A 21,058-nucleotide genomic window follows, 5' to 3' on the forward strand; every position below is an offset into this window, starting at 1 on the left:
TTGAGCAAAGGGTTATGGGAGCCAGGTCTCCACAAAAGTGGGGGCTCCGGAGAGAGAACCCTGTGGTTGCCCATGGGCACAATCATTCTGTGGTACGGTGGCACTAACCTCCGGGCCCTCCATTCTCCTGCCGCCTCTTGCCTACTAGCTGGTGCTACTTGAGCTGCCCTCGTGGGGCATCACAAAAGCACTTAAATTGGGGCCTCCTCCAACTCACTGTCCCCCCTCTCACCCGGAACTGCCACACCTCCCTGCATTCCACCTGTAACTGTAGCCCTGAGCTTCATCTGCAGAGGCGAGGGCCACAGATCCAGGACAACCAGAAGCGACCTCCTTACCGGACTAGCCAAAGGCCCATCATAGCCACACGTGCACAGGTCAAGCAGGAGACAACCCAATTCATTTTGCAACTTTAATGTAACACTGATACCAAAACATGAACACACACACAAAAAAGCACACAACGAAAGCAGGAGCAGCAAGGGGAGCTTCGCGTTGCATGGCCCCTCCGACCCACAGGGAGAAGCGCCTGGAGTGCTGCTTAAGAGGGACTCTGCAGAGGCAGTCTGGCTGGATGAGGAACATCACGGCACGTCCTCAACGCTGTCTGGAACACGAGGAATAAAACAGAAACGGATGGATGGAGGCCCACAGCAACCAGCCAGGGGTAATACACAGGGCAACGGGGGTCATTCCGTGTTTCCACAGGCTCGCCACCGCCCTGCCCCTAGCCCTCCCCTTAGCCCTCCTGGGGCCTCCCCCCGGCCACCCCCATAGCCCTCTCGCAGGTCTCACAGCCCTGGGAAAATCTTACTGGATCCAGGAGAAGAAGCTGGCGCCAACTCGGGCGGCATTTCTGGTCCGGATGGTGGAGCTGGTGCTGGGGCCATCGAGGATGCTGGTGCTGGCCCCGCCGTTGGTGCCGCTGCTGACACCAGCTCTCCATGTGGCTCTCCTGTTGGCACGGTTGCTATTCAGAATGTACTGATGGTACCTGGCCCAGAATGCAAAGGGGATCCTGGCCCAGGCGTCGCCGAAATCCCCGTCCTCATCCCAGGTCAGCAGCTCAGACTGTATGTCGTCCCAGCTCCACCGCCCAATCAGGGCTTCGTCCCCGATATTCATCTGCGCCCTCATCTGGGCCCTGGCATGTTCCTCGGCCATCTCCACATCCATCGTCTTGAAAGCATCATCCACAGCCTCCAAGAAGTGAGCCTTCCATTCCCGGGGGTCCCGGTTCTGGTTCTGAGGTGGGAAACAGCAGCCTCAGTGTCAGGGCTATCCCACAATTTGGGCAGCACCTGCTGCCGGCCACACCCTCCTAGGCGCTTCAGGAAAGGACCACAAAGAGAAAGACCCCTGGAATCGGGCCACATCCGGCACAATCACGACCCCTGTGAACTTGTCTTCATCGCTTAGGAACCGCTCACCATCCACATGAGGAGGCCGTGACCAAGAAACGAACAAGGCATGCAAAGTGCCACCCCCCGAGGCCTGGCACTCCACACAGGTTCCCAGGTACCTGGGCAATGAATCTCAGGACCCTCATCTTGCTGGTCTCGTGGCGGGCTCGCAGGCCCCACAGAAACTCATACTCAGGCGGGCTGCTGTTGGGGATCTTCTTGTACTCCAGGTACCTGAGCGAGAGAGGAAAATGTCCTTGGCTTCTTTCCCAGGAGACCCGTTGTGGAACCCGTGGGTCCCATCGGGCCCCTTCTCTACCCCACAGCTGCAGCTCGGCTGGCAGAGGAGGGCTGCCCCGCCTGCCCCCAGTCTCACCCCCAGGACCTCCGCCCCCAACAGCGTGGCCCTCACAGCTTCACAGCAGTGGGCCACGTACAGGTCAAGAGCGGACATGTGTAGGGCTATGCTCACGGGGAGGCCACAAGTGTTGTGCCTCTCATCATCATAGCTCCAGAATTCCTGTTGGGTGTGTTGTAAACAGAGGAGCCATTCTTCGGGCCCCCTGCTCTGAGCACACCCCGTCACTAGTGGCCCAAATCAAAGAAAGACTGCCGAGCCCCGAAAGATGTACCATTGACAATGGCGGGAAATAAAGGAAAAAAAAAAAAAAAAGAGTCAGCCAAGAGGATCTCCATGGGTTAGTCTAAATTCCCGACCCTTTTATGTGTGTGTGTGCATGTGTGCCTGTCCACACACCTGCCCACCTGCCTGTGCACATGCCTGCCTGTGTCCCTGCTTGCGTGTCCTCCAAGAACCAAGGGCAGGTTGGGTCTAGGCCTGGAACCCAGGAGAGCTGGGCTCCCAGCCTTGGGCCATACTTGGAGACCTCCCTTCTCCAAGCCCCTGGCTCCTCAGGTGTACAAAGAGCAGGGAAAATTCCTGTGGCGGTCCACAGGGCAGGTGTTCAGTGACACGGTGGCCCTAACACACACGGCCTCAGCACACTCCCAGTCAACACAGGCTCCCTGTTCCAGAGACAGCCCCAGAATTCTCCCCCTGACCTCACCCGGGCTGGGCCCTGCTCCTGCTGGATTACAAAATGGGATGTGGATGTCTTCTGCACCCGACTGGAACCGTGGAGTACCCCAGAGTGACATGAGGTCAGCTCAGCAATACTTACTTCTGCTTCACGAAGTCATCTGTGATCAGCTTCCTCAGATCACCAAGGAAAGGGTGCCTCACCCTGAAGGCAAGCAAAGACACCCGTGACCAGTGAGGGTTGCAGGGGCGGACACGGGCGGCAGCATTTCCGGGCACCTTCACTGGCTTCCCAGCCCGTGGGGACTGCCTTCCCAGGACAGGGCACACAGCAGAGGCCAGGTGACCCGGTAGATCCCCTAACTCTGTCTCCCTGAGGTGTCCTCTGTGGACAGAGCTCTGAGGGGGCTGAGAGATTGGCATCATTACCGCATCCATCCCTAGGGAGACCCTCTGTTCTCTAGCTAGCCCGGGCGCCCCACTCCTTTCTAATCCCGGGACCTCCTCTGCCACAGAACAGCACCCAAGGGCAGGGGCCGAGGAGCCAGTCATACCCAGGGCGCAGTCCCATCTTGCGGAGTGCCTCCCAGAGGATAGCTGCGAGGGGAGGAGGGGGACGAGAGATTGGCACCCAAAGATGAGACCGTGGCCAAATCCCCAGGTGCAGAGCCAGCACTCACCCTCGCTGGCACGGTTGCCATTCATGAAGATGACACCCAGAATCACCAAGAGGAGACTCAGCCGAGGAGTGTCCTTGGTCCTACAGGTGGAGAAAGAGGGAAGGGATGCTGTGCAGAGGCCACTGCCCTCAACGATACATCCAGCGCACCATCCACCCTGTCCCAGGTTGCCCATGGGGAGGGGAAATTCTTGGCAGGGATACATAGCCTGCTGCCCCATGGATCACAGACAATTGGCACCCGGAGGAAAGAGACCTAACTGCCTCGCCCATAACCGGGGCATCTGATACCCCTCCCCCCAGGGTTCTGCAGAGCATGGGGTGAGTCAGGGAACACGAGCTGGGCAAGTGGCCATGGGGTGTCCAGAGGCGCCTTCAGGTGGGCCATGCCCACCTCAGGATCTGCACTCTACAGGAAGCTCTCCCTGGAGGGCCACCCTGCTGCACCCATGCCAGCAGGGATGCAATGAACCACCCTCCTCCCACCCAGGGGCAAAAATCCCGACAGCAACAAATTCTCGCCCCCCAGGACACTGCTCATTTTATACAGCGGTCCCCGGGCACTGTGACCTCCCAGGGTGGGCCCTGCCAGGGGGCCCTCCAGCCCTGTGTTCCTGGACCCTCAGAGGATGCAGACAGGGACAAGGCATCCCCAAGGAGGTCACGACATTCTTTCCCCTCCTTACTTCCCCAGAAGACGAGCTGAAGAATCCCGGGTGCAGATGAGAATGTACAGGTGCTCCTCCTTGTCGATTTCCTTCAGGTGGATCCCAAACTTCTACATGGTGAGAAAACAGAGTGAGATCTACCCCCAAGCTGGGCACCGTGTAGCCAGCCAGTCAAGCCCCATGAGACCTGTCCTCCTCCCCTAATCCAAACCTGTGTGTGAGGGCGGGGGGGGGGGGGGGCGGGGGAGGACAGGAGACCCACCACAGAGACAGACTCTCAGAGCAGGGCCTGGGAAGGGGCAGGTGTCGCCCTGCGGGGGCAGTGGAAACTCACAGGTGGAGGGCTAGCGGAGGTCCCCAGAGCAGGCAGGGTGGGAACTGGGCCTCCAGGGGCCACAGGCCATCCCACTGCTCCACAGCTCTAATCTCCAGTCGCGTGGAGCAGCTTCTGTCCCCGCACCCACCTTTTCCAGAGTGTAGGTGGCTCGTTCAATGATCTCAGGGAAATGTTCGTCATATTCCCGGATGACGTCCTTCATCATGTCTGTGGGAGGGGGGCAGTTAGGGGAGGCACCTGGGCTGAGCAGGGTCCTCATAGCTGAGCTCCCTCAGCCAGTCATGCTGAAGGCAGCGGGTCGGGGGGCCCCGCTCTGCCGCCTACCTGAGCGCTTGATGGGGATCTTCTTGTAGTCCTTAATCATTAGGTATTTCACCAGCTTATTTGCCTGGAGGAGGAGGAACGCGGGGGTACATCGAGGCACGGGTGGCCAAACAGTGCTGGCCCGTGGGGTAGGAGGGCATGGTGACGCAGAGTGTGGACTTCTTATCTTACCCTCTCTTGCAGAAGGGTCACATTGCGAGGGGGCAAGCACAGGACATGCCTCGAAGGTATCTGGGACCTTGGGGCCACCGGGGGCCGAGGGGCCGACTGAGCCTGTGCCAAAGAGGGGGGCTGCGATGCTCTCCAGGTCGGTGGCACGGCGGGGGGCTCTCTCTCCTCCTCGCTGCTCTCATAGTCCTCGACAAGGTGCTTGGACTGTATCATGAGAGAGAGAGAGAGAGAGGAGACAAGCGGAACTAGCAGAATTCCCGTGCCAAAGCACCCGCCACACACCTTCCCCCCAACAGGCGCTTGGAGGCGAGAGTAGTATGAGCAGTGGCTGGCACGTGCTGAGAGCTTGCTCAGTGCCAGGCTCTGAGCCAGCCTCTTCTCCCACCAGCCCCGAGGGCTGGAACTACGTGGAGTCAAAACACACTCAGCAAGCAGCCTTGTGCTGCGGAAGCCTGGACTAAGCTGGGATGAGAGTAGGGGGAGGGTGGGGAGGAGAGGAGAGGAGAGGAGAGGTGAGGTGGGGAGAGGAGAAGGGGGAGAGAAGGGGCAAGGCAGGGGAGCAAGGGGCTGTGTCGATGGCACAGGAGTCCATACCTTCTTTGTCCTCTTGCCTCCCATTCTGGTCCAGGGCTCAGCACTGTGCTGGGCAGCGGCAGCTGCCCCCTCCTGCTCGGGGATGCTTGTGGCCGCCTTGGCCTTGGCCACAGCAGCTGCCACCACATTCTGAGGCTCCACCCACCGAGTCTTGGCCAGCGCCTTCCCAGACTTGGTGGTCTTGGGCCGGGTGGCTGACCCCTCCCTGGCAGGTGCTGCCTGGGGCACACAAGAGGCAGCACTGGGACCCTCTGCGGGGGCCTCTTGGGCCGGGGCAGGTCTCTTGGGACGAGGGAAGGCCATGCCACTGACACCTGCCGGCTGAGTGAAATCAAAGACATCGTTCTGGCCCAGGAAGGCTGTCTGGGGCTGGGTGGCATCCCTCTCGCTGGCACTTGGAGCCTGAGTGAAAGCACAGGCGGTGCTAGGGCCCTCTGCAGCAGCTTCCTGCGCCAGGAAGGCTGTCTGGGGCTGTGTGCAGGTTGCTGGAGCCCCAGGGGCAGCCCCCTCACTGGCGACTAGCGTCTGAGAGGTCTGCTGAGAGGCATGGCTGGTCTCAGGGGTGGCCCCCTGAGCCTGGGCATATGTCATTGGCTGGGCGTCCTCTACTAGGGCCTGCTGTGCGGCCCTCATCTGGTTAGAGATGGCCTGGTTGAGGGACCTGCGGGCAGCAGAGGCAGCAGCCCGATTGGCTCGGTTGGAGGCGGCAGAGCGGGCTACGTTGGCAGCGCGGGCCTCCGTCTCATTGGCAAGGGTGTCGGGATCCAGCTGCAATGCCTCCACCAGGGTCTGGGCCAGCGCAGGGTTTTCCAGTTCCCAGGGCTCATTCTGCAAGGCCAGAGGAGCGGGGCGCGAGAGGGGAGGGCACACACAACTCTACACACTGCCATGGTGCTTCCCTGGTGGCCCCGCCTCCTCCCACCAGCTGGCCCTGGCCACCCCTCAGCAAGACAGGGAAGGTTCGGGAAAGCTGGCCATGCCTTGCCCACTCGGCCCTCCCCCTTCCTTCACCCACCCCGCTGGACAGGGGTCAAGGCTCAGGGCAAGCAGGTGCCCAAGAAGGGGCCTCACCGCTAAGAAGCGAAAGCCTGAACCCAAGCTCCCAAAGGCTCTCAGGAGATGGATGTCAAGGCTGGTGAGGGTGCCATAGCCACCGAAAGCACCAAATTCTTCATAGTCGTTGCCTCCAGCCATCTCTTCCTCCCTGGCTCGCTGGCTCCCCTCATCCATGTCTCCAGAGTTGGAGTTTCCCGACCGCCCGCTGCGGCTTCTCTCAGCCATGCCGCGGGTCCCAAGGAGGAGACAGCTCAGCCTGAGAGGGAGGGTGAGGCAGCTTCAGGGGAAGGGTGCGGGATTCAGTGAGGCGGGATCTCTCGCGAGCTGAGGGGCCGCAATCATCAGGTTACTAAGCAGTACAAGGCAGCACAAGGAGGTGGTGGTGGCGCAGCGGCGGCGGTGGCAGCGAGGGGGTGGGGTGTGGGGGGGTCTGACCGGGTAGCTGCGGTCAGGGGCAGAGCCCCACCACAGGGATAGAGGAGGAGGCCCCGTCCCCAAAGGGCTGTTGAGCACCGGCAGGCTCCCCATCCGGAGGCTAGGTTACAGCGTTTGAACTGGGGGTGCACCTGAGAGCTCAGGTCCCAAGAGTCCCGAAGGGATGCGTTGAGAGAGGGAGAAACAAAGGGCTTGGGCTTGAGGGCCACAGCTGGGGACCACGACCAAGGGGGAGCAGATGCCAGGGCTCAGACGACAGCGACAGCCCCAAGCTCTGGGAAACCGAATCCCGGGGACCTTGGGGCCAGGTCCCCGCCAGGGCGGGGGTGGACGGGGGATTCAGCTGATTCCGGTCTAGGCTGGGCTCGGAAAGGATGGCTAGGGCTGGATGGTGCATAGGATGAGGGCCTTGGACCGAGGAGGCGAGGTTCCAACTGGAGCCCTGGTGAGCTCAGGTCCAAGGGGCCGGGACTCCGGGAAGGGGGCAAGCGGTCAGCTCCTCCGGAGTCATCTAGGAGCCTCGGGGTGGGGGTGGGGCCTCGGACCCAAGGAAGCTCAGCTCTGAGCACAGGGGTCTGCCCCACGGGTGGGGAGCATGGGCTCTGGGGCCGGTAGGCTGGGGTCTGGGCGCGCGGGCGGGATGGTCATAGCGGGGGTGCTCCTATCTCCACCTCGGGTCTAATGGGGTTCCGGTTCCGAGCGCTCCGGCTTTGTTCAGATCCGGAGGGCGGGGGCAGGGCGCAGCGTGTCGGGTTGCACTCGCCCTCGCCAGGTCCTGTCTGGGGCTGGATCCTTACCTTCCCTGGGGCTCCAATGGCGTCCGTCCTCGGCACCAGGAACCCCGCAGCCGCGCCCTCGCCTACTGCTGCCAGCACAGCAGCTCGGACCACCCCGCCCCTTTTCTCCGCGCACCCCCGGCGGCTGGGGAGCCTGCGCATGCGCGGACCCCTCCAGCCCTCCCGCTTTCCCAACAAAAGCCCTTTCCTCCAGGTCCCCAGTGCGCATGCGATTCCGCGGGTGGGTGGGCAGGGGGGCGGCGGGGTGGGGGTCTTCTTCCCGCCAGATGCCCCTTCACCCCTCCTCCTCCCACCGCAGGCGAGCTCACTGTACCCCGCAGTACAGCTCCACGCACCCAAGTTTCTGTTCTCAACCCACACCCCTCACTGTTGCTCAATGCTTCTAGCTCCTGACCTTTCACCCAAGCTCCTCCAGCCTGGTCCTGGATACTTTATGCCCCATTTCCCCGACACGTCCCCATTGGCCATGTTAAAGAGGTCTCTGGCAGCGTCTGGAACCGCAACAAGTGGGAAACCCTCGACTTGTGACCTGTGGGGCCAGGAAACTGTTGGTGGCCAGGGGATGGAAGCGCCCCTCGCGCTGCCCTCCACCATCCATCTCTAGGGCCCCCAGACACTCTGGCTACATCTGCCACCTCCACTGCCTTCCTTGCAGCTTGGCAGGCCACAGCGGGATCCGTTGCCAGGCCTGTGTTCCTCTCTCAGCAGCTCTGGCAGGTGCATGGAGCCTCCCCATTTGACAGACCAGGAAACAGAGGCACAGACAGACACAGGGCAAGGGCCAGACGAGTCCCCGGAGCCAGTGAACAGAATGTGCACCATTTGGGCCCGGTTCTTTCTGAGAGCAAAGTCCCTTGCTGTGCTCCTGCAGGCCTGGGGACCAAGGCACCCTCCTCTCCTCCATTGGAGCCATAGACCTCCCCCACCACCGCATCTGCCCCAGAGGAGCGAGGGTTGTGCTCTGGGAGGCCTAAGCTCATGCCCTGAGCTCTGTGTGAGCCCATCCATATGTGGCCCTTGTTCCTTGCAGGGGGTGTGGGGGGTCTGGTCTGCTCTCTGCTGCCATTGCAGAGCCTCTTGCCTGTGACGCCCTCAGGCTGCCTTCAGAGACCTTCCAGGTGCCCTGAGGGAGCTGCCAAGACAAGTGGGTGTTTCTTGACAGTCTGTGCCATGGCAAGCCCTGGTTCAGAACCAACGCTTGCCTGCCCCCTTCCACGTCAGGGGTGGTCTTGCAGAAAAAAAAGCTACCTCCCGCCCCCGGCTGTGGGAGCCTGCTGGGGTCGCTAGAGCCCCCTGAACCTGGCTCTCCAATGTGAAAACATGGGAAGCACAGTAAGGGGGTCCTGCCCAAGGACATCCAGGCTGCTGTGCTTCTAGGATGACCAGGAGAGACTGCTTTTGAGGCAGAGAATGCAAAAGCCCCATCTCAAATCGGAATGCAACTCTTCTTTTCGCAAGAAGAAAACATGTGAATTTATTTCCGCTCTGTGTGACACGCAGCCTTCAGAATGAAGACCCAGAAGAACAGGGAGACCTGTGTATGTGGGGGAACAATCTTGCAGAAGTAGGGTTGTGGGACCAAATGGTATAACACAATGCTAATAAAAGGAGGGGAGCTTCAGAAGCCCTGCACCTTGGGATTCGTTTCTGTGTCCCTGCATGACATCCACTTATTCTGGGTATGGGAAGGACCCCTCTGGAATGATGTTCTTAGGGTCCAAGTTAGGGGAGCTTTGGAGCATTCTTTGACAGCCGGCTTCAGGGGAGAAGGGTGGGAAAAAGTCAGAGAGCCTTCCCTCCTTCTGCTCTTTTCTCCGAGGCCACGGCACCGTATCCTGGGGCACAGTGTCCTGAACCCCATCGTTCATCCTCCCCAAGAAGTTGCCACCATTCAACTGGGTGGGTGCGTTGTCTCCCAAGCCATTGGACCAGTCTCCCCCGGTCAGGCCAGTCCAGTTAAACAGCCAACAGTGTGTCTAGGTACAAAGAGGTGGCTTCGCAGGTGGGCTTCCACCCCAGTGGGCCTCCCCGTGGTGGGATCCAACAGGTAGGTCTAGTGACGGGCACTGCTAAATGGAAGCAGAGGAGGAGCCGAGGTTAGTGGTCAGAACCACTTCCATCTCTCAGTCCAGAGGGCCTTCGGTCAGGAAGATTTCCAGGTTGGAGTGTGAAGCATCTTCAAGTGAAGAGAGGACTGGCGATGGCAGCCCAAAAGAGTTCCCTGGTCTGCGGTGTGGGTCAGGTGTTGCAGTGAACTTTCTGTGTGGCTTGTTCAGAAACAGGTACAAAGGTTGTCCGTCCGTGCATAAGCTGCTGTGGTGATTTCTCTGGCTTCTGTAATGAGAATGTGTTGGACGCTTATTCTGTCACAAGCACCATAACAAACACTTGATATCTTAATATTTACGTGTAATAGCTCATGGAGTCCTCACAGACATGTCATGTGATGAGACAAATATTTGCCCATCCTCGTTTTATAGATGAGAAGGCCAAAGAACACAGTAACTTGCCCAAGGTCCGGGGTAGCAAGACTTGGAGACCTTGTCCGTATAGACTGAGAGCTGGTGGAAGAAGAATTGAGGAGTCCTCAAGGGTATTAAGTAGGTCTAATTTGGGGAGCCAGTGATTTTCATTTGCAATTAAGCTTGTTTTTCACGGATACTCTGGAACATTAAAAAAAATGCATCTTATTGGGACACCATGTGATGTTCTGACAGACCTGCATATTGTATAATGATTACTTTCCCTTAATTCATTTTATCCTATACATAAATCCTAGGAATGGTACATATGTTACTATGTAATGTTTCTATGGCCTTGTACGCTATGTAATGTTTAAATCAGCTCAAAAACGTCTATCTCCTCCAATGCTTTTCATTCCTTTATGTCCACAACTTTCAAAATCCTTTCTTTTAGCTCTGTGAAATGTTCAGTACATTGTTACCGTCTACAATCACCCTACTCTGCAGTGCCACACCAGGGCTTCTTACTCCTCCCTAACTGTGTCTCATCACCCATTGACCAACCTATCCCAGTCCCTCCTTCTCCCCTTCTCTCCCCAACCTCTGGGAACCACCACTCTACTCTCAACTTCTGTCAGATCACACTTTTTACATTCCACATGTTGTTTCCATTTCACTTGTTTTATAAGCTTTATTCATATATAGTCAAGGGACTCCAACAAACAAAACAAAAACTTGAAAATAATGAAAACTTGGAGAATCATTTTTTTATTTCAAAATGTATTTGTGAAACTACCACAACCAAAACAGTATAATACTAGAAAAAAAAACAGAAATATGAACCAATGGAATAAAATAGAGACCCCAGAAATAGACCTTCATATCTATGGACAATTTATTTTAGAAAAGTGTAGCAAGACTATTCAATAGGGGAAGGAAGAGTCTTTAAAGCAAATGGTATTGTGAAAATTGGGTATCTACATGAAGATAACTGAAGTAGTACTCTTACCTTTCACCAAATTTAAAAGTAACTCATAGTGAATAAAGTAACTAAATGTAAGCAGATAAGTATAAACCTTGTAGAGGAAAACTTAAAGGATAAGTTCCATACCATTGTGTTGGCAATGATTTCTTAGGCATAATACCAGAAACACATGCATCAAAAAAAGTTGGACTTAATCACAATTGATTTTTTGCCTCCAAAGACACCATCAATAGGTAGTGAAGTCAATGCACACAGTGGAAGAAAATATTTAAAATTAATATCTTATAATAAATATATTAATTTATTATGGATATTCCATAATATAAAATGAGATTCTATAACTCAATGACAAATATACAGTTAATCTGATTCAGAAATGGGGAAAGAACTTCAATAGACATATCTCCAAAGAGATACAGATGGCCAATAAGCACTTGAGAAGATGCTCAACATCACTAATCTTTAACGAAATGCAAATAAAAATCACAATTAGATACCCTTATGCACCATTTCAAATAGCTACTATGTTAAAAATACACACTCCTACATACACACATAATCCCCCAAATGCAAATTAAAACCACAATAACAACAATATCCCTTCATATGTGTTAGACTTGCTATTTTAGAAATATAAAAGGTTGCAAGTGTTGACGAACCTGGAGACAAAGGATGGTGATGTAAATCACTTGATGGTGATGTAAATTAGTTCAGCCATTCTGGAAAATGGTATGGAGTTTCCTCAAAACTTAAAAATAGAATTGCCAAGTGACCTAGAAATTCTAGTTCTTCTATCCAAAAGAAGTTAAATCAGTATGCGAAAGAGATATCTGCATCCCCATATCAATTGTCACATTATTTACAATAGCCATAATGATATGGAATCAACCTGAGTATCCATCAATAGAAGATCTGACAAAGAAAATGTGATGCATATACATAGTGGAGTACTTACTATTCAGCCTTTAAAGAGAAGGATATTCTATCATTTGTGACAACATAGAAAGACCTGGAGAACTTTGTGTTAAGTGGAATAAGCCAGGCACAAAAAGACTAGGATTTTAAGAACTCAAACTCATAGAAATACAGTAGAATGGTTGTCATCAGGAGGTAGAGGAGAGAGTTTGGGAGGTGATTATCCATGGATACAAAATTTCAGTTAGAAGCATCACAGATCTGTTATACAATATGATGGATGACTATGATAGCAGTATGTTGTGTTCTTGAAAATTGCTAGTGATTAAGTGTTCTTACCACAAAAAAAATCAGTATGTAAAGTAATGCATATGTTAATTAGCTTCAATTTAGCCATTCCATAATGTATGCATATTTCAAAACAACATGGTATACACAAAAATCTATATATTTTGTCAATTAAAAAATAAAATGTAGAAAAACACACAAACCAGAAAATGACAAGTGTTGACAAGAATGTGAAAAAATTACATTCCTGGTGAAAACATAAATGGTGCAGTCACTATAGAAAATAGTGGGGCTTTTTTATAGTGGTCATTCAAAAAATTAAATGTGAAATTAGGACATAATATTGCAATTTTACTTCTGATTATATAACCAAAACACGAAAGCAAGGACTCAAACATATATTTCTATTCCCATGCTCAAAGCAGCATTATTTGTCAATAATCAAAAGTAGATAACTGGGTAAACCAAGAATAATTATATACACAGTGGAATACTATTCAGCCTTCTGAAAGAATAACATTTTGGTACACTTCATAAAATGAATGAATCTGAGGACATTAAACTAAATGAAATAATCCAGACACAATAGGAAAAATGTATGATGTCACTTAGATGAGTTATTCTGAGGAGTCAAATTCATAGACAAATAAAATGTTGATTGCAGGGGGTTGAGAAGAGGGGAATGTAGAATTATTTTTAAGGTATATAAAATTTCAATTTGAAATGATGAAAAGGATCTAGAGATGGGTTGTAGTGATGGTTGCACCAAAGTATTAGATATACATGATGCCACATTTATGTTACATACAAAATAACACTATGAAAATATTAAACATAAATACTGTCACATGCCCAACTCATTTCCCACATTAGTATGAAACAGAAATGAAAACCTATATCCACATCATAATATATATTTGATATATATTTGCATGTTTTGCAGGTTTATTCACAATTGCCCAAACCAGAAGCAATGCAAATACCCATCAACTGTTGAATAAATAAAGAATATATGGTTTCTTTATACAATGGAATATTATTCATCAATCAAAAGAACAAACTATTGTTACACATTACAAATGTGTTCTTGCAGATAGCTCATTTGTTAATCAAATTTCAATGATTTATTTATTTTGCTATTGAGTTGTATGAGTTTCTTATGCATTCATTTGTAAACTCCCTATTGGGTATATAGATTGCAAATATTCTCTCCCATATCATTGATTGTCTTTCCTTTTGTAGACTATCTTTTTCTGGGAAAAAAAAACTTTTTAGTTTGATATAGTCTCACTTTTTTTGTTTTTGTGTTTGGTGTCATATTCATAGGATCATTGTGAAAATGAATACCAAGGAATTTTCCCCGTTTTATTCTAGGAATTTTATGGGTTTGGGTCTTATATTTAGTTATTTAATTGATTTTGAATAATTTTTGCATACAGTAGAAGACAAATATCTAATTTCAATCTTTTGCACGTGGATATCCAGATTTCACAACATTTATTGAAATGACTATCATTTCCATATTGTGTATTCTGATCACTTTTATTGAAAACTGGTTGACTGTTATGTGTATGTTTATTTTATGGACGCAGTTGTCTTCTATTAGCTTATGTGTCTGTTTTTATTCCAGTACAATATTCTTTGGATTATTATATATTTATAATATACTTTGCCATCAAGTAGTGTGGGCCTTCTTTTTCATGATTGCCTTGGATATTCAGGGTCTTCCAGGTATATTTAAAAGGTCTCAACATCACTAATCATGAAGCAAATGCAAATCAAAACTATAATTGAAATGGTACCCTCATACCTGTTAAGATAGATAACATCAAAATGTCAAATGATAACAAGTATTGGTGAGGATGTAGCAAAAGGGAATGCTTATGCACTATGGTTGGATCATATGGTGGTACAGCCACTAGGGAAAACAGTATAGACATTCCTCAAAAAGCTAAAACTAGAACTATTATTATGATCCAGCAAATTCGACTTCTGGGTATATATATCCATAGAATTGAAACCAGGATCTTAAAGAAATGTCAACACTTCCATGTTCATTGCAGCATTATTCACAATAGTTATGATCATGGAAACAACCTAAGTGTTCATCAATGGATGAATGGATTAAAAAAATGATATGTAATGGAATATTATTCAGCCTTTAAAAAGAAGGAAAGTGTGCCATTTGCAATAATATGAGTCAAACTGAAGGATATTATGCTAGGTGGAAATCATCCAGACACATAAAAATAAATACTGAATTATCTCATTTATATGTGGCATCTCCATTTATATGTGGAACAAATTTGGGGGACCTAATGTACACATGATGAAAATACTTAATAACAATATATTGTATGATTATTTACCAAGAGGGTAGGAATTAAGAGTTTTCAGTACCAAATAACTTTATGAAGTGATGGATATTTTAATCTACTAGATTGTGAAAATAAATTAATAATTTATGCATATATCACAATATCACATTGAATACCTTACATTCAATTTTCCTTGCCAGTTATACCTCAATAAATCTTAGAAAGGGAGAAAAAATAAGTAAAGCCATTGTATTGCTTGAGGAAACAGTAATGACCTTCCATGTAAGCCAATGAGGATTCTCTTAGGGACTCATCATTACCACCCATCTTCTATATCTAAGACTAGACTCAAGCAACAGCAAACTCATAAAAAAAAATAGGTATAAAGTCTTATGCCTGAAAAGATGTGCCACACTCCAAAAGAACTACTCGAGTTTTCTAATTCATATAGGTAGAAATCCAGAGAATATGTGAGGGAATAGATAGGAGATAATGGCAAAAGAAGCATAGAGTTGGATCATACCAAATATATTAATGAGGGCTCACTTAAAGATTCTGAATTTAATGTTGTGGCTTGGGGAATTATAAAGGGCTCCAACAGCTTAGATAATGGACAGAAAACATGAATCAAAAGATTGCCCACTTTGAGTCAATTGGATATGTTCAACTTCCTGTAGAGAAAGAGAATCAAAGGCTTAGGGAGATTGGAATATTAGAGTACTTTTGTCATTTAGGACCTACTCATCCATGCTGTCAATATTCGGAAGACACATCTTAGATCAATACCTTGAGAAATAAATTTGAGGGGAGTCCCAACATCCTTGAAGAGCTCCTTATCCCTCTTCTCTGCATGCCAGATCTCACAGTAGGAACCACAGCTGCTCAATTGGAAAATCTAAATGCATTAAATGTAATTGCATCCCTGAGTATCACAGATAAGTAGCATTATTTAACCACCGAAGGCAAGATGGTCAGAGTTACCATAATGGACTAAGAGTTGAAGCAGCAATCTGAATAATCTGAGTCACACCGACCTATGGCATTGAGAAGTGAATCATGGTTTTATAGAAGTAAAATAGATAGAAATCCTACTAAATTATTACCTGGTCTCTATAAGAAAAAATGTTCTAGGTCAAGCGAACAGAAAGTGAAATCATAAAAGCAGGCAATCATTGCCCTTCAATTAATTCTCAGACTAGAGCCAGTTTACAAATTTATTCCCCCGGAATGAAGGGGAGGCTGAGCCTCCTTAAGGAAGGACTCCAGAATACTACAGATAATTAACACTGCTAATTTTTTTGCACGGCTATCCCCAAAGGGGCCCACAGCCTTTTGCCAAGGTACGTATGCTTTGGGGTAAAGGAAATAACTGGGGACAGCTAGACATTGACTCTGGACTGACACTAATTACAGGAGATTCAAATGTCACTGTGACCCTCCAGTCAAACTCAGGGCTTGTGGAGGTCAGATGATCAATAGACTTTATGGACTAATTTGTAAGGCACTTTAATATCAGAGGGTGAGAAATAAATCAAACTGAAGTTCAGTAGCCTTCTATCTCAGTGAAATTTCTAGAATTCCAGTTGTTTTGCACCCAGCACAAGACTTCAAAATAGATCCAAACTGCTGTGCAAAGTTCTCTACCACTTGGGCCATATAATACAGTATATCCAATGTTGCTTCACTGATATGCTGTTTGAAATCTTTTGAAGAGTCTAGTTGAATTACAGTGTAATATTTTAGTACCTTGAACCAAGGCCCTGCCATAATCCTCAAATACTACTCTTCTTTTAAGAAACAGCTCATGGAACATGAAGAGAGAATCTACAGAACGGGAGAAACTTTTGAGCAACTATTCTCTGGGATTAATATCCAGAAAAGATACAAAAACTAAAAAAAAAACTTAGTAGCATAAAAACAAATTTCCCAGGCTGAAGCTGAGGCTCAGTAGTAGTGTACTTGCCTGGCATGTGTGAGGCACTGGGTTTGAGTCTCAGCGCCGCATATAAATAAATTTTAAAATAGAGTTCTATTAACAACTAAAAAAAATTAAAAATTACTTAATCAATAAATAGGCAAAAGAATTAAACAGAAATTTCTCAATAGAAGAAAGAAAAAAAAGGCTCATAAATATGAAAAAATGTTCAACATCTCTAGCAATCAGGAAAATGCAAATCAAAACTACACTAAAATTTCATCTTACTCCAGACAGAAAGACAATTATCAAGAATATGAGCAGCAATAAATTTTGGCGAGGTTGTGGGGAGAATGAACACTTGTACATTGTTGATGGGACTGCAGACTAGTACAACCACTCTCGAAAGCAGTATAGTGATTCCTCGAAAAACTGGTAATGGAACCACTACACGACCCAGCTAACAACACTCCTTGGTATTTTCCCCAAAGGTCTAAAATCAGCATACTACAGCTATACAGCCACATCACTGTTTATAGAAGCACAATTCACAATAGCTAAAATATGGAATCAACCCAGATGTCCATCAATAGATGAATGGATTAAGAAACACACACACACACACACACACACACACACACTGGAGTTCTACTCAGCCATTAAAAAGAATGAAATTATGGCATTTGGTGACCACAGGTCACCAAAGTTTCTATGCAAGCTAAGATTCTCATTTGCTGGTAAGTGGATGGAAATGGAGAATATGATGCTAAGTGAAATTAGCCAAACTCAGAAACTCAAAAGTCAAATGTTTTCCCTCATATGTGGAAGCTAGAGCATAAAGTACCAATTAAATACAAATAGACGAGCGAAAGGAAGGCTAATAGACTAGAGGAAGGAGAAGGGGAGCGGGGAGGAAAAGGGGGATTGTGAACTGAAATAGATTTCTATGCATGTGTGAGTATGTCAGGATGAATCTAACTATTAGATATAACCATAAAGCTCTAATAAAAAATAAAATGAGGGGGCTGGGGTTATATAGCTCAGTGGTAAAGTGCTTGCCTTGCCCAAGTGAGGCACTGGGTTTGATCCTCAACACCACATAAACATAAAAAAAATAAATAAAGATATTGTGTCCATCTTAAACTAAAATAAAAACGAAAAGAGAAGAGTTCTTGACCTGCTACTGGGCCTTAGTAGAAACTAAATATTTGAACACGGGTCACCAAAGTTTCTATGCAAGCTAAGATGCTCATTGTAAAATGGTTGTACACAGCAGCACTTCATCATCAAATGAAGTGGCATGTACATGATTGGGCCCAAGCAGACTATGAAGGCACAAGTAATTTACATGCAGAAGTGGTCACAAATGCCCATGGCCTCCACTCCTGCAGTACTATCTCTTCTATCTTAACCTGCACCTATGGTCTCACTAGGGAGTCCCTACAATTAGTTGACTGAAGAAGAGAAGACTCTGGCCCAGGTTATAAATGGTTCTGCATGATATGCAGTTACTACCCAAAAGTGAATGTCTATACAGTTCCATTCTGGGACATCCCAGAAGGAAGTGGTAAAGGGAAATCCTGTCAGTATGCAGAATTTCTGGTTGTGCACCTAGTTATATATTTTACTTGGAAAGAAAAATAGCCCAGTATGCAGTTATGTACTGATTAATGGGATATAACCAGTGGTTTGGCTTGATAGTCATGAATATGGAAGGAAAGTGTTAAGAAAATTGGTGATAGAGATTATGAGGGAAGAGATACATAGACAGACCTTTTAATGGACAAAAATGTGAAGATATTCGTGGTCCAAGTGAACACTCACCAAAGCATGACCTCAACAGAGAAAGATTTATTAATCAAGTCGATAGGATGACACATTCTGTGGATGCTAGTCAGACTTTCCCCAGCCATCTGTCATTGTTCAATAGGTTCATTCATAAAGCAATCATGGTGGCAGGAGTGGAGATTATATATAGGTTTAACAAAATTGACTTTCACTCACCAATGCTGATCTAGCTATGACTATTTCTGGGTGCCTAAATTTTCAGCAGGAAACAAGAACACAAAACCCAGTGGGATTGTCATCCAGCAACCTGATGGAAGGCTGATTATATTGCATCACTTGCCTCATGAAAGAAGCACCATTTTGTCATTATGGAATAGATATTGCTCTGCCTAAATTTCCACCATAAACCTTTTTTTTCCTGTACAGGTACTTAATTTATTGGGTGATTCCCACCCACATTGGAGAAAGCTATCTTCTTTACTTGGTCCACTGATTCAAATGCTAATCTCTTCCATAAACATCTTCACAGACATCCCCAGAGACAATGTTTTACCAACTATCTGGGTACCTGTTATGATTAGATATTAAATATTCCCCAAAAGCTCAGGTATGCAACAATGCAAAGTTTAGAGGTGAAACTATTAGGTTATGAAAGCCTTCACCCAGTTAGTGAATTAATCCCCTGATAGGGATTAACTGAGTTCTAACTGAAAGCAGGTAGAGTGTGGCTGGGCGAGGTGGCTCATTGGGGGGTTGCCTTGGGGATCCATACTTTTTTCTGCTGTGAGGAAAACTCTCTCTGCTTCTTGATCATGTCCTGAGCCGCTTTCCTCCACTACACTCTTCTGCCATGATGTTCGGCCTCATCACAAGCTCAGAGGAATAGAATCAGCCATCTATGTACTATGACCTCTGAAACCATGAGCCCCAAAATAAACTTTTCCTCCTCTAATTGTTCTTATCAGATCTTTTGATCACAGCAGTGAAAAAGCTGACTAAAACAGTACCAATTAGCCCAGCCACATTGACATATAAAATTAATCATCACAACATATCTTTTCATTTTCCTTGGATAAATGCCTAAAAGTGGAATGTCAACGTCATATGGTAGGTGAATATTAAGTTTTTGAAAACCAAGAAAACTGTTTTCCAAAATCGCTATATTATTATACCTTACTACCAACAATGTATAAGAGTTCCAATTGATTTAACATTCTCAACAACACTTAATAAGGTCAATCAGCATTTTAAGTTTAGCCATTTTATGGTTATGTAGGGGAAGCTTATTTTGTTTATAATTCGTATTTCCCTAATAACTAAAGGTGTTAAACACCTTTTCATGTCCTATTTCCCATCCACTTATTTGTTTTGTGAACTGTCTCTTCAAATCTTCCCATTTTCTTATTGCATGCATTAGGATGTTTTTGCCATATTTTTAAATTGGTGCATTATAGTTGTACATAATGGTGGAACTTGTTGTTACATATTTATACATGCATCAATATAACAATATTAATTTGACCAATAATAGTCCCCAGTATTTCTTTGTTTCATCCCTTCCTCTTTCCCCGAGTCCCTTTCCTCTACTCTACTGATCTCCCTTCAGTTTTCATGAGTGGCCTGCCCACTTTTCTTTTCCTTTTCTCTCTAGCTTTTACATAAGAGAGAAAACATGACTCTTGACTTTTATTTTTTTTTTTTTTAGTTTGGCTTATTTTACTTAACATAATGTTCTGAAGTTTCACCCATTTTTCTCACAAAGGACATAATTTCACTTTTCTTTATGGCTAAATAAAATGCCATTGTGTATATATACTGCATTTCTTTAATCATTCATCCATTGCTGGACACCTAGGTTAATCCCATAGTTTGAATATTGTAAATTGTGCTGCCACAAACATGGATATATATGTATCAGTGCAATATGATGACTTTCATTCTGTAGCATAAATACCAAAGAGTTGTATAGCTGGGTTATATGGTATATTCTTATTCTTTTGAAGAAGATTCATACTTATTTCCATAGTGTTTTTACTATTGTACAATCCTACCAATAGTGTGAAAGTGTTCCTTTATCTCCATATCTTCTTCAGCATTTATTATTGTTTGTATTTCTGATGGCTACCATTGTAACTGGAGTGAGATAAAATTTCAATTGAGTTTTGATTTGCATTTTCCTAATTACTAATGATGTTGAACATTTTTTCATGTATTTATTGGCCATTTGTACTTATTTTGATGTATCTCTTTAGTTCATTTATGCATTTATTAACTGCGTGTATTTGTGTGCATGTGTGTGTTTTAAGTTTTTTTTAGTTTATTACATATTCTGGATATTAATACTCTGAAGAGTGTCTAGCAAATATTTTTCTCCCATTTTTTAAGTTCTCTCTTCATATTTGTAGTTGTTTCCTTTGTTGTGCAAAAGCTTTTAAAATTGATTTATTAACTCAGGAAATTCTTTTCTGAGATTTAGGGGTCTATTGATAAAATAGTTGCTTGAACCTATGTGTTGGAGTGTTGACCCTATATTTTCTTCCAGGATTTGAATAGTTTCTGCTCTAAATCCTAGATCATTGATTCATTTGGGGTTGACTTTTGTGCAGGGTGAGAGAGATCTAAATCCATTCTTTTCTGTGGATAACCAGTTTTCACAGCACAATTTGTTAAGAAAACTCCCTTTTCCAGTGTGTGTTTTTGGCATCTTTGTCAAAGATCAGATGGCTGTATCTGTGTGGGTGTGCATGTGTCTTCTATTCTGTACTATTTGTCTTTGTGTCTGTTTTTATGCCAGTACCATGCAGTTTTTGTTACTATCCCTTTGCAGTATAATTTGAGATCAGGTAATGTGATGCCTCCTTTTTTTGACTGAGAATCACTTTGT

The 21,058-nt window shown here is 46.8% G+C and overlaps 1 protein-coding gene and 1 non-coding gene across 3 annotated transcripts; both read right to left on the minus strand.

Moving 5' to 3' along the window:
* Window positions 1–449: 449 nt before the first annotated feature.
* On the minus strand, window positions 450–7,590 carry LOC113177586 (melanoma-associated antigen D4-like). Of its 2 annotated transcripts, XM_026382140.2 has the most exons (13): window positions 7,504–7,590; window positions 6,287–6,527; window positions 5,216–6,043; window positions 4,622–4,825; window positions 4,451–4,514; window positions 4,254–4,333; window positions 3,808–3,899; window positions 3,123–3,202; window positions 2,997–3,039; window positions 2,585–2,647; window positions 1,523–1,637; window positions 815–1,245; window positions 450–607 (listed from the first exon to the last, which is right to left on the minus strand). In XM_026382140.2, exons 2-13 carry the CDS (start codon window positions 6,494–6,496, stop codon window positions 598–600), a joined length of 2,220 nt encoding a protein of 739 aa, XP_026237925.1. In that variant the 5' UTR covers window positions 6,497–6,527; window positions 7,504–7,590; the 3' UTR covers window positions 450–597. The 2 variants fall into 2 exon arrangements, with proteins under 2 accessions (XP_026237925.1, XP_077650024.1); XM_077793898.1 differs by lacking the exon at window positions 450–607 and having other exon boundaries at window positions 811–1,245.
* On the minus strand, window positions 1,856–1,984 carry LOC113177587 (small nucleolar RNA SNORA11). Its single transcript, XR_003300139.1, has one exon. It is a non-coding gene; the product is annotated as a small nucleolar RNA SNORA11 (small nucleolar RNA).
* Window positions 7,591–21,058: the final 13,468 nt, after the last annotated feature.

Source organism: Urocitellus parryii, chromosome X (genome assembly GCF_045843805.1).
Source record: "Urocitellus parryii isolate mUroPar1 chromosome X, mUroPar1.hap1, whole genome shotgun sequence".
NCBI lineage: Eukaryota > Metazoa > Chordata > Mammalia > Rodentia > Sciuridae > Urocitellus > Urocitellus parryii.